Source organism: Agelaius tricolor, unplaced genomic scaffold (assembly GCF_023055355.1).
Source record: "Agelaius tricolor isolate 1412-34295 unplaced genomic scaffold, bAgeTri1.0.p SCAF_26, whole genome shotgun sequence".
In the NCBI taxonomy this organism is placed as follows: domain Eukaryota; kingdom Metazoa; phylum Chordata; class Aves; order Passeriformes; family Icteridae; genus Agelaius; species Agelaius tricolor.
Window position 1 is genome coordinate 4,676,547 of NW_027269286.1, and position 13,889 is coordinate 4,690,435.

At 36.4% G+C, this 13,889-nt stretch overlaps 1 protein-coding gene across 5 annotated transcripts in view; it reads right to left on the reverse strand.

Annotated features, from left to right (window-relative positions):
• FNDC3A (fibronectin type III domain containing 3A) overlaps positions 1-13,889 on the reverse strand; it is a 111,640-nt gene that overhangs the window by 68,366 nt on the left and 29,385 nt on the right. For 4 of the 5 annotated variants that reach the window (XM_071448508.1, XM_071448507.1, XM_071448510.1 and 1 more), the window contains one exon: positions 6,069-6,144. The exons of the other annotated variant lie outside the window; for it this stretch is intronic. In XM_071448508.1, coding sequence (XP_071304609.1) covers positions 6,069-6,144 — 76 coding nt within the window. The remainder of the gene's footprint in view (positions 1-6,068; positions 6,145-13,889) is intronic. 5 annotated transcript variants of the gene reach the window in all.

Genomic DNA, 13,889 nt, shown 5'->3' on the forward strand with positions numbered 1-13,889 from the left:
TGTAGAAAAGGAAGTTAATCTAAGTATCCATATCCAGTTTCAGGCTTACATAATATCCTTAGTCTTCTACATAGAAGGAATGGAGATGACAACTGAAATAATTCACCATTTAGGGTGAGGTTGTTTTGAGGTTTTTTTTTAGATTTTTTTTTAATTAACTGATACATAAAACCTTATGTCTATTTTCAGAAAGCTACTGTGGAGAAAAGCTGCAAATCATCATTAAAGATGAAAAGGAAAGCAAATAAACTTACACATGTTTTCATGCAACTTTCAGTATTTAGAAATGAGAAACACATAAATGGAAACAAGGATGAAAAATTAGTTACTTCTCAGGCTGCAGAAAGAAAAAGAGCACCCAGAGCAGCTTCTCTGGCTGGCTTCGGTAAGCTGTTCTTAATGGAAGCAAGAAAACCAATGCACTAGATCTCTGTAATACACACCTGGGTTTACTTGTAAGGGGTCCATTACTCAGGCTATTAAGCTACCTAGAAGACTAGATGTGCTCTAGGAGAGAACTCTTGTTAATAGTGTTTTACTGCTTTTGCTAGTTTGTTCCATTACTAGAGAGCTGTGTATTTAAATAAACGTTATTTTATTCCTAAACTTTGCCCAGTGCTAATGTGGATACCGAGTAATTTCACAAACAAGATAGGGTATTTCTAGAGGTGATGTCACCCTTTAAGTCTATAAATGTGACCACTACTGTAGTGCCAGGTATATTTGCATTATAAAATCACCACAGAATGACAGCACACACTTCCTCCACTTACCACAGTAGTTTAGGATTTGATAATAAGCTATGGTGGTCTTGTGAGGGAAGCATCTCCCAATGACCATTAGCAACTAACAAAGTCCCATTCTCAGGGGTCTGTGGCAACTCATACAGAATTTATGATAGGTCTTTAACTCCTTCCAATATAAAAATTAAACTCAAAACCAAAGCACAAGATGATATTTGAACAAGATAAATGTAGGGGGCTTTGCTTCAAATGTACTTCAGTAGCAGTTACTTTCAGATTTTAAGATGCTCAGTCTGGTTGCTGTAACAGTAACTGTAAACAATCAAAACCACACCAAGCCTGACAGCAGAAAAGAGTAGAAAATAGATTAAAAGCTGCCCTGCAGAAAACTTGGGGATGCTGGTGGATGAAAAACTAGACACAAGCTGGCAATGTGTACTCACAGCCCAGACAGCCAACTGTATCTTGGGCTGCATCAAAGGCAGTGTGTCCAGCAGGATGAGGGAGGGGATTCTCCTCCCACCTGGAGTCCTGGGCTCCTCAGCACAAGACAGACATGGACTTGAAGAGGGTCCAGAGGAAGGCCAAAAGAATGGTCAGAAGGTTGGAGCGTTTCTCCAGTGAAGACAGACTGAGAGAGTTGGACTTGTTCAGCCTAAAGAAGAGAAAATGCTGGGGATACCTTATTGCAGCCTTTGATTATATAAAGGGTTTATAAAGTAGATGGAGAAAGACTTTTTTATCAGGGTGTATTGTTATAGGTCAAGAGGCAGCATTTTAAACTGAAAGAGAGGAGGTTTAGATTGGATATAAGAAAGAAATTTTCATGAGGGTGGTGAGGCACTGTCAGGGGTCGCTCAGAGAATTGTGGATGCCCCATCCGTGGAAGTGTTCCAGGCCAGACAGGATGGGGCTCTCAGCAACTTGGTCTAGTGGAAGGTGTCCCTCCCCATGGGAGAGGAGTTGAAAGTAGATGACCACTGAAGGTCTCTTCCAACCCAAACCATTCTGTGATTCTGTATGAGTTTTATTCTCAAAATATTCTGGGTAATGGACAGGTTTGGTTTTGCAAAGCTCAAGCTGATCTTAGAACGAACTGAAGTTTGTGTCTCACTACTGTAGTCTCAGAATTGATGTATCTTCTTTTCCTCTTGAATTCCTTGAAAACACTTTTCAGAAGAGTTTTATTTCTTATTTCAAAGACAAAAAATTAGGTTAAGCTTGCTTAACTTTTATCCCAGAGCCTAACCTTAATAACAATACTTCATTTAATTTCAAAGCATGAAGTATTTATGACTCATTCTAATTTACATAAGTCTTCTTATTCTATTATGAAAATGGCAATTTTCCTTTGCAGAGACATATAGAACATGGTCTCTCTTATTGTGTCAAGTAACATTTAATAGCCTTTAGCTGTAACTTGGGACTGTTACAAAATGTCCTCGAGATGAGTCATCTTCATTCATTTATTCTGCAATAGGAAGAATTCATGAATGAGTGATCTGCAGTAATTCACTTCTACAAAGAGAACCCATTCATACATTTCAAACCTGGTTTTCTGAATCACTGTAATGTAGCTGATTACTTCATATTAACAGAAGAAAATTTTGGCTTAAGGAAAGTTTCCACAGAAGTCTAGTATATGAGAAATTTCTAGTATATGAGAAAATTTTTGTCTATTTAAAATATTTCTAGTATATGAGAAAATTTTCATATATTTAAAAGACCTCTTTTGAAAATAAACATTTTGGTCTAACACATGGTTACACAGACAGATGTTCCTATCTACCTAGTAAGGAATGCATGGTATTTTTGTAAAGTTAGAGACTGACAAATGGTTTCAATTGAAGCTGCATCGAGGGGAAGCACGAGTTGTCACTATCAGACAAATCAGTAGGCAGGCAAAGAAAATATTTTATAATATCTGAAAAATATGGTCATTGGCACACAGAAGTACTCAATCAAAGCTGTATTTAAGTCAAAATACAGACAACAGAAACCCAACTATGATTCAAGACTCCTAACTACAGAAATACAAAGTAACCATTCTTCTTATTCTACCGAAATAAAGAATAAAATACGTGTTATTTTAATTCATTAAAAGGTCACCAGAATAAAGGAATGGAATTCACTAAAGATCAAGGGTCCCTTAACCATCACTGCTCTCCTGCCATCCTTAGGAGATTTCAAACCAGGACTTATTCTTAAGAGTCTTTTCACTTAATATTATTCACTCAATATTCCACTGCCATGGAAGAGGACCGCAGTAAGAAGCTGCTTCTCACTTAATGTGGTTCCAAACCAGTCAAAGCTTTACAGACCACCTGTAGAAGCAGACATGTGGTAAGTCAGTACAAAGACCCGCATGCAAATGCAGCATTTTCTTCAGAAGCGTAGTTCACAGAAAACGCATCGCATGCTTCTCCATTAATTAGTGCTTTAAGTTTTCATTACTTCATTTACACAAGGACAGCTCTAAACAGCCACTTTATTCCTTTCCTTTCTCCTGAAGAGACACTAACTCTCATCATTTTTAGGTGGAGAAATTTTACCCTGTGTACAGTTTTGCCAAAGCAAGGACAGTTCTCTTTAAAAATAGAATAGATGACAAGAACAGCACAAAGATTGACAGTGCATCTGAATGTTTCCAACAGGCAAATATTTGATGCAAAAAACCACAATTAACATTATGGTTATATTTATTAACAATCCATATTGACTTCAGCAGATAGCATAGTACCAAGGTGAACTGACCAGTAATAAAGCCCAAGAGAGATTTACAATTATCCAAGGAAGCATGACTTACCAAATCATTCAAACGAATGTATCTGGCTACCTGCACTGTTATCTGGGATCCATAAGCAGCTCGCTACTTCTCAACTTCCACTCTTTCATTTTAGTACTGTATTTACATAATTTCAATTTTTTATATCATACATCACTGAAAAAACTGCATATTTGTTCTTTGCAGAGACTTTTAAGTCAGAGAATTTAGGAGACTTTTAAGTCAGAGCCATCTTCATGCTTGCTTTCTAAATATAAACATCTTTGTACATTTATCCAAAGCATTCTCATTATATATTTCCACATCTATAACTATGATTTCACCTAACAACTGAGTGCATACAGTGAAGAAAAAATCAAGGAACTGATGTGAGCTTTCTTTCTTTCTTACTTTCAAGACAATGCACTAGACTCCTGCAGCTGTAACCCATTTTGCCGACTGATAATCCATTTTGTAGACAAGTCAAGGGCAAACTATGTTTGAGAAGTTGTGGCAGAACAAAAAAGGACCAATACAAAATTACTCTCTATAGTTTACACCATCTAAAATAGTTTGTTTTATACAAATCTCTGCACAGACAACCAACCAGCAGACACTCCTCATGAGCTGCAATACATATAATGAGAAAGGAAAAGCATCAATTACTAAGGGAATTTCTTCTTTAAGGAAGACAGACCAAACAACCCAAAAGGTAGAAAGATCCATTGGCACAGCACTCAAAACCACAGATATGTCTCAGAAGTGGCAAGAATAGACCAAAAAAGCAGTATTCAAAAGATCAGGTGCAACTCAGGTTCTGTATGAATATTACTGAATTCACAGATATGAAAAATAACTTTATGCCCCCTATTTTACTATGAACTATAATCCACAATTTCATCTTCAGGAAGGGGGAAAGACAAGAAGAATATCGATGTAACAGGAGGTTTGCAAAAGCTGTGGTACTGATTTGGGATGTAGTTTTCCAGATTGCAGTGCCATTTTTCAGGGAAGTTGTAAAGACTGTACCTCAGCTTACCCTTAGTGAGTCCCAGAAACAATCATCTAGTAACTTGCCCATGCTCACTTTCACATACAGAAGATGAAGAAATCCACAGCTGAATCAAATCACAATAGCAAGCTGCCTGCTCCAAAAGCAAAAGGCACCAGACAGGGATAAAAGCTGTACCATGGAAGGTTAGAACCATATCTGTAAGGATGATGTTAGTATTTTTGTAGTTCATTAAACAATTCCTGTTTTGAAGATAATCATGCCGGGAAAGTGTCAATTCATTCTCCACCAATAAGACCGTTTGGTAAATCAAAAATTAGAACCAAACATGCAATACATGCTACTTCTCCCAGTATTTTATGCAATAGAAGCAAAATATATCTTATCTGTTCTTTGACTTGAATTGCAAGACAAAAATAATTTTATTTCCCTCAGTACTGTCAAGTAATTATTACATACCATTTTTCAAGTAAGCTGTATAGAATCGTGAGCTGCAACACTGATCCATTGGTGGATCAAAGGATGCAAGAATACCATGCAACCAGCACAAAGTCTTGAAATATGGTGCTAACAGACATGTAAACTTTAAGAACTGCCAATATAAACTTAATTGCCATCTAAGGCCTCCTTTGAATGAGTTGTTTTGTAGCCAAAGGACCTGCCTATGACACTGGAAAGCAGACCTTTCAGCTCTTCTCAGACTGGAGAGAAGAGGGAGAAGAGCTGGAAAATGTTTGCTTCAAATTCCCAGAACAGTATCTGTTGGAGCTGGGCCAACATCCAGGAAGGAAAAAAAAAAAAAAAAAAAAAAGGTAGGATGCCTGGATGGATGGATGGCCCAGATGATGACAAGGAAAAATGTGACCCCATAGCTGAATCTGTGGATACTCTCTTACATGACAGTAAAATGGTGTTCTGTGCAGCAGCAATAGATGATTACTCATTTCTCACAGTACCTTCTCACAGTACCTTTTAAATATGTTAAACTGGTAGTTCTGGTCATTCAGAATAGAAAACAACATCCAAACTGACCATTGCATAAGGGGATGCTATGGTTAGATGAAACATTTGTATTTTGAAACTGCACTTGCTAGAACTCAGAAATAATGCCATTTGGCTCCTACAGATAATGAGAACCTGAGCGGGATAACTGACAGGGAAACAACATCCACATGATAGCAAAGAATAAAAAATCCTAAACTCAAGCCATTATCAACAGTTTAAGCTTTTAATTTGAAGTCTGTGATATAAATGAGCTTAGTCAAAAGTTGCTTCAACAGCCTTTCCGAGCTTGCTTTGCAATCTGAAAATGTTTCTCCCTTCTCCTCCCCACGAAATTTAATTTCATGTAATATAACATAAGAAAAAGTACTTGGTTTATGGTAGTGAAAGCTAAATCCCAATGATCCTTAGCACATAATCTTTTAGGTCTTTAAACAGCTCTTGTATTTAAAATAAATTCTGTCATTCTTTTACTTTCACCACAAATTGCCTTTTATTAATCCTGATTCAGACTCAGAAAATATGAAAATAAATTTATCAACTTTACCTGTAATGCACTGAAACTGTCCATCTTCTCTTCTTATTGTAAATGCTTCCCCTGGATTAACTTGCACAAGAATAACCTTAAAAATAAAAGAGTGTTTACAACCATTACAAAGGAATATATTACAGAAGTTTGGTATGTGCAAAAAAACAAAAAAAAGTTTTACTGGGAAAAAAAGCAATTTTTTTTTCTGGTTAGTAAATACATTATTTTTCACTTCACACTTCTTGCTGTCTTCATCCCACAGAGAAATAGATAAGAGCAAGAACAAGCATAGATATTTTTAAACAAGCATTTTTCAAAGAATGAAGGAGAGAATAACAACTAAGTAAAACAGTACCTGTACAAATTTTATTTTCTCAACTGCTTGGTATAATTAAAAAACTATTTGTACAGCTTAAATTATTTCAACAAATTGCATTAACTTCAACATTAATCAAACCATTACATAAACTTTCAGAAGGAAGCCTAGAATTCCCAGAGCTTGACATCAACCACTTGACAAACAGTTTTCAACACAAGGAAAATACTGTGTCATGTCCCTCTTTTTATATGAGCCAAGCATATTTGTACATTCATTAATGATAAAAAAATTAGAAGTCATGACAAAGTAAGTGTACCAGATGCCCAGCATGAAACAGTATGTATAATTTTATTTGTGGAAAGCTGGTTATCCCAATTTTGTAAACCCAAGCAATGCAGAAATGATACCAAAGCACACAGCAGCCAAAATAAACAGAGAAAGTTTGTACCAAAGCAGAAGCCTGTCACCATTTTAGATTTCTGTACTTTTATTTGAAACCTGCCCTTCTGTGAGGAAAAGAAGTTTGTTAACATGAAAAACCTAGCTAAAATTATGAACAAAGGAGAAAAAAACCTTTAAAAAGTAGAAAAGCAGGTGCATTTTATAATTTCCTTTCTGGATAGAACATTCTTCAGTCTTGCTTGCACACATCTAAATAGAGCCTATGTCCTCCTCCCTCTACAAATCAGTAGGAAAGAAATCTTTAGAAACACAACTCCCGAGTATTATGGCCAAAAATTTACTTTGTTAAATTCCTAAAAGAAAATAATATCTTTCATGTTTACAAAAACACAACCAACCAACCAAAACCCTCCAGAACCGGAAACTTGAGTGTTACTCATTTTAGGAATACCAGAGACAAAGGAAAGGATAAGAAAATAGCAGAAATCATATTAATTCCTCCCTTTCTGGTGGAGCAATTTCACAAATTAAAGAAAAGATGGCAAGTTCTAACACTAACATATTGATGAGATATGACAGACATCCACATTTTCAAGCTTGGGCTGTGTTAGTCAACACTGATTAGCTCAGCTTCAAGCAAGCAATTTAAAAATACTATCTTGTTTCACATGTTTTTTCTAGAAGCTTTGGCTGTTTGAGAAAAAATAATGAACTGTATCAATATTTACATTTTTATCAAGCTATTACATCTTCCAGATCTTCTGAAGCGTGGCTCAATGTAAAATTCAGTTAGCATTCATAATATAATCTAAACAAGATGATTTTAGTAATGAATTTCAAAGAAGACCTAAAGGTCTTCAGAAAATACTGTATTGCCAGAGTTTATTTTGAAGTGTTTGAAGGTAGCATTTTAACAACTGGCTATCATCACCTTCAGAATGTGATGAAGAAGAGAAATATGAATAGATGAGTTCTTACATTTTCTTTTTTGGACTCCCCAAGCAGGCATAACTTTTTCAAGACATATTTCATTGATATACTCTTCCCTCTGCTACAATTGAAAATTTTAGCTTGACGTTTAGACTGGTATAAAAGTACCTAAAAGATTCATGGTACATGAGAATCTCTCTCCATCTGTTATGTGTGGGCTGGATAGCTACATTTGCCCATCTCTTTGGGCTGATTTAGGTGCCCAAACTCCTAGGACGAGCCATTCTGGCTACAGCTGACATGTCAATCTGTACCATTCCCAGCTCAATATTCCTGGTTGCCATCATATGAACTGTGAGAAGCAGAAATGCTTTATGGTGATGCCTGGCCCTTGATTCCTGCTTTTAAAGTAACAGGGAATGTGGGTTGACTGTATTCCCAGTTGTCCCTATTTACCCTGTGTGAGTGCCTGAGGTTGGCAATCTGGGTAATAATGCTGCTGTAGGAACTTGCTGGCTTTCCTCCCCCAGACCTCTTGCTGCAGGCCTTCCAAACCTGAGGTCCAGCTGGCAGAGAGGATTTGAGCATGGGAACACACATACTGGCCCAACTGCAGCAAGTGGGCCCTGTGCCTCCTGGTCCTGTGTTAAATCAGCTTCTCCTGTGTGAGAGGAGAAAAAAAAAATCTTTGTTGCTCACTTCACAGCTGCTCTGAGAAGCTAAAGGCTCACCATGGCAGCCATGGTCCAACAGCGAGACAGGCACTGCTCAGCAGCAGCAACAGGTCAACTGATGGAGTCCAGCACCATTCTGACACTCAGGATGCCATCAGATTTTCACATCTCTGATGACATCCAACTGCCAATCCAAAGGGTGGGAGTCTCACCAACTTCATGCAGTTTAATTGGATCTCAGTTCCCAGAAACAGGAAACAGAACGTCTTTTGTCAATGGACAATTAGCCTACTTGATGCCTGATTGTATTTCACTGACTCCCACTTTAGCTTTGCTTTTATGTAGTGCATTCACATTTTATTTTACAACTATTACAAGGTAGGCTGTCTATCCTGTCAAGTGTGCCAAAAGAGATTCTGAATCATGGCTGAAATTTCAGAAGTTTCAAGAACTGCTGGCTAGAACAGTCTTTGTGTTGGGGCAGTGTATGACCAAAAGGGGGTTCTGGACTAACCTTATCACAGTTCAACCCATAGAGTGATCACAGCTTTGAGAAGGGAATTTCTGACACTCTGCACCTCAGCAGACATGATTTGAAGTAAGAAAAATTAAAGTTATGCATGGAGAGAGATTGGTAACTTTCTGGTCAGAAGAGATAGTACAAAAGACTGACAGTCACTCACAGGAATTCCCCCTTATCTAATTGAAGTCTGCAGCACATAATCAAGGATGCAAGAAAATTTGTCTAAAGGAAAATGTAACATGGATTTTACATAGCATCATGTTCTAGGTAAAAAAAAAAAAGAGAGAAAAATAAATCTATGAGTTATGAATTGCTTATTTATAGCTCTTTCATCTTGTTTGAGGTGCCCTTGTGCAGGCTTGCACTCCCCATCAGCCAACATGTTATTTCATGCACCCTGACATCAGTACTTCTGAAAACTGAATATTCTGGATCTTGACCTCCTTCATCTTCTGAGCAAAACATTCAAATTGGCTTGAACTAAGAAGAAAAGCTTCGTAAAAATCTGATGGTCCAGCCTTTCTTCCTGTGCCTCAATCTTTTTGTGACAAATTCTGTTGCTTTACTCACAGCACCCAAAGTTCTGCTACCCAAAGGCTGACATGCATTCTACCCTTCGCCTGCTCCTCTAAGGTAACTATGATACTCAGATAAAAACCTCATTTGTGATGAGTCAGTCTCAGTGGGAGGCACCTTTAGCATGGGCACTTTTCAAGGGCTATTTCTCTTACTAAATCAACAAAACACTAATTGAGAACTTCACAATCTTAACAAAATAATGTGAACTTAGGATACTGAACCCTTGATACAAATTCTAGGACCATACAAGCACTTTTAAAGCACAACCAACTATAATGGAACCTAATACAATTTACAAGTGTAATTTCTGAATGCTATCAGAATTCTGACAGTGTATTTTTGTCTCAAATCATGTTAAGTCATTGCCATTAAGAAACAGGACTATTAGGTCAACTAGTTCTATGTCATTTCCACTGTGCCTATAAATTCTTTCCTTTAAACAGTTGTTTAATGATGATCCACATGACCTCAATACAGTTCCTGATGAAAAACAATACAAAATCTCTTTCCAGAGATTAGATACAAGTTGACAATACAATAGTGCAGATACACACTTATGTTAAAAGCAGCTCTTGCATAAATAAAGAAGTGGCCACTGAATGGCTGAAGTTTGAAATACCTGAAACATCAGTTGTCAAAACTGTTAGTTTTAGAAGTAAAATTTCACACTTTTCAATGGTACTTAATTTTTTTCTATATAGGCTACTTTAGAAAATAAATCCAAACCAAATGAACAACATAGTAAGCTTTGTAGTAGTTTAATTTAATTGCCCAGATTGGCACAGATCTCCTAACAAAAAGCCTTCTAACAAAACTAACAATGCTATGTATTAGAAAGTTCAGTGTGTATTTCCTGAAACTGCTATTTGAACTCAAGCAGAAGCTGAAGCCAAGCAAGAACATAGGAAATGACCTGATGGTCTGGGTCAGCAGCCCATCTAGCCAAGCACTTTGACTCGAATATACCAACTGAGAAGCTGTTTAAGGAGAGTGTGTGAGCAGGCCACTTTCTGCAGTCCATCTCTCCTACTGTCCATATGTTTGCCTAAACTCTTTGAGTTCACTTACAATTTGAATTGCCTCCACAACCTCCTATGGCAGTAAGAAAACTTCAGGAACTTTCTAGACATTTTAAAACCATCTCCTACTAATTATATATTCCCTCGCTTCTCTGCTATGGGATTTGCTGAAAAACAGTTCTGAATAAATTTCATCCACCTCCTTCAATATTTTTAAAGTCTTGGCATTTCCCATCTCCTTGTACCTAGTCTGTAAACCAAGGAGCTTTAATATTCCTGATTTCTCCTGGGAGAACTGCTACATTGCCTTGACCACATCAGTGATACTTAAAGCCACATTCACATTAGCAAAGCAAGCAGTATTTGGGAGCATTCCCAGATGCTGGAACAGTCACCTGCAATAATGAACATGCTATAGTAGTCCTGAGCATAACACAGGTCCATAAAGATCTGAAAACTGTTCCTGAGATCACTCTTACCTGGCAGTTTGCAAGAAAAGATTTACTAAAATTGACTTGTTTCATGACACAGTCTCAGTCTACATGAACATTCAGAGCACATTTAAAGTACTGATATGTAAACAATTACAGTCAGTATCCTGAAGAAGCACTACAATATTATGCCTTTTTGAAGGACTACATAAGGGACACACTCTAGAAAGGTTTTGAAAATCTATTCTTCACCTTAAATCACAATTTGAGCTTGGTAGGTGTGGCAAATAGATTTTTAGAATACAATAATTCTCTCCCTAAAGAATTCCAAATTGAATATAATTTTGTTGCAACTCAAGTAGTATAATCACATCCTACAGAGATATGTAACACTGACTTGCACATACTACCATTAACAGATATAATTATTTTTAAATTATTATATCTTAAGATCTCATATAGGATTTATTACTACATCAGTGTGAGCAGGATAGAAAGTATTTAGATCTTGCATCTAAAGAATCAATGGAAGTACAAATGTTCAAAGAGAAGAATGCTCAATGTTACTTATTTTTATTCAGTAAAACTCTTCACTGTCTGCAAGAGAAAATACAGGATGTTTCTGCAGACTGAAGCAGGAAAGGAGTTTAATGTCTTTTTTCAAGTCCTCAGCTTGTTTCTAACACAAAAGAAATGAATTTGATAAAAATGGCTGGAGTCATAAAGAAACCCCTGTAAGAATGCAAGTAACAAAAGGTGGAAGAGAAAGCTGTGCAAGGCAGAGCTGCAGCCACCTTGACTCAGCAGGCTGCTCCAAAGAAAGGAAGAACTTAAGGCCAAATGTTAACACTTACGTCCATAAAGGTCTAGAAGTAATTTTTATCAGCAAGAAGCAGAGGCTGCAGAAGCCAAAATAGGATCCTTCGAGGTATTTCACTCTGCCAATACGGTCATGGCAGTGTCTTTCAAAAGCAAAAAAGCAACAACAGAAAACACAGCTGATTTCTACCTTAAAATCTTTGTCACTAGGTATACAGAGTACTTTCATAAGCACCCTAAGATTTTGTCATGCTGGATGAATACACAGTTAACTTATTTCTTCATTTGGAGCACAGTGAGGGCAGAATGGAATTTAAAATACAGAGTTAGCTAATCTTGTTTTGGATATGTTTGTTTGCACAATAATTAAGATGCAAAAGCCCATTACCTCCACTGAAATAACAATTAAAACCAATCCTTTATTCTGTAAGATAAGCACTTCTACAAGCTTCTCTACTTGAACATCTATCCTCCTAACAGAAGTAGTGATGTACCAGGAGACTGACAGGTTTGAAAATAATTTCAGCCTGACAGAAAAGAAAGGCAGCATTAGACTTGTGGCACCGTCACTAATATGTATTTACACTGCAACATGAAGGAAAAAGCTTCCCTGCTACTTTCAGTGGAAAAAAAAGTGACTAACTATAAATAGCCTTGCACAATTAATAACTGGTCTCTGTCAGGTGGTTAGTAAGAAAGATGGAAACATAAACCTATGGACATTATTGTGAAATACTAATATCAAAATTGGATTAATTCTGAAAAGCACCCTAGATGAGGTGAAAGACTTGCAGAGCAGAAAAACAAAACCAGATTAGGACTAATCCCTAAGCATTAACATCTTCACTGTTTTAAGGCAACATCTTTCCATAGCAGAAACTGTAAATACAATTAGAAGTCCAAACTATTTCTGTTGCCGTGGAAGAAAAAAAAAATCTTATAAGTAAAGAATGAAATAAATCAAAGAGCTTTAAAAGCTAACTTCAAAAGATCTCACAGCAAGTTTGACACATTTCTCTTTTGCTCACCATTATATGTGCAAAAGCAAGTCTCAAATAAAATTTAAAAGGCTAAAGAGCAAAGCTTCCTCCCCAAATAAACACACACCATACAGCCAATCAAAAACTAGTGCCTCAAAATTATTTTGTCATTTCTATCAATTACATACATGCAGTGGACCTATAAGGCAAAAGAAATTGCATTTGATAAAAAAAATCTACATATTCAAAATATTAATAATACTCTTAGTTAATTGTTTAGGTTCTAAAAATTTGAATTTAGTTCAAAGTAAAAAAAAAACCAAAACCACCAATACCCAGAAAAATCCACAACAACACAACTCAACACCCCCAAAAAAATGATTGTGTTTAGAAGTATACTAGATACTCTTTTACAGAGACACAAAACAAAGCAAATCCAGAATTAGGACATGTGTTAACCTTCTCCTTCACACTGCTCTATACAGTTATAAGGATCTTCCTGATTTGGAGAATTTTCTGCAGATCAGATTTGAGTATGGTTTACGGAAGAGTGTTTAACTTACCCTTACCAAATCATAATGATATTAAATATTACACATTTTAGAGCCTATGTTCAAATAATACCTGTATTTCTGACAGGACAGGACTGACTGAAACAGTTTCTGATTCTTCTAAGCCAGCACAAATATCAAGAGAATCAAGTCAGATACAATAAAACTTTGTTTGCAAGTTTGGTATTTAGAGCCAAATTTTCAAATTGTTCCTAGCACGTAACAATCTGTCTTGTCAAAATAAATGCTTTTAAAGCATTAAAAGATTCTCTATCAGTAAAAGAAGCTATTAGCTACTGAATGTAAAACATCATTAAAAAAATTAGCTTTCCTAATAATTATAGATTTATTGCAAGACAGCTAAGTGTTAGCTGAAAAACTGAAACTATAATTTAGAGTTACTGGGATATGGGAGAAAGGTATTTGTATCTGCAATAAAGGAAAATAAATAATCAAGCTTGTTCTGTCTCCAGAATATCTTGGCTCTTAAACCCATCCTTCAGTACCAAGGACTATCAGCTTCCTGAAGGGGAAAAGAAAAAGGTTAATTTTTAAAATCCTGACCGAGACTAAAGAAACCAAAATACATTAAACATTTGTGTCATGTGTCAA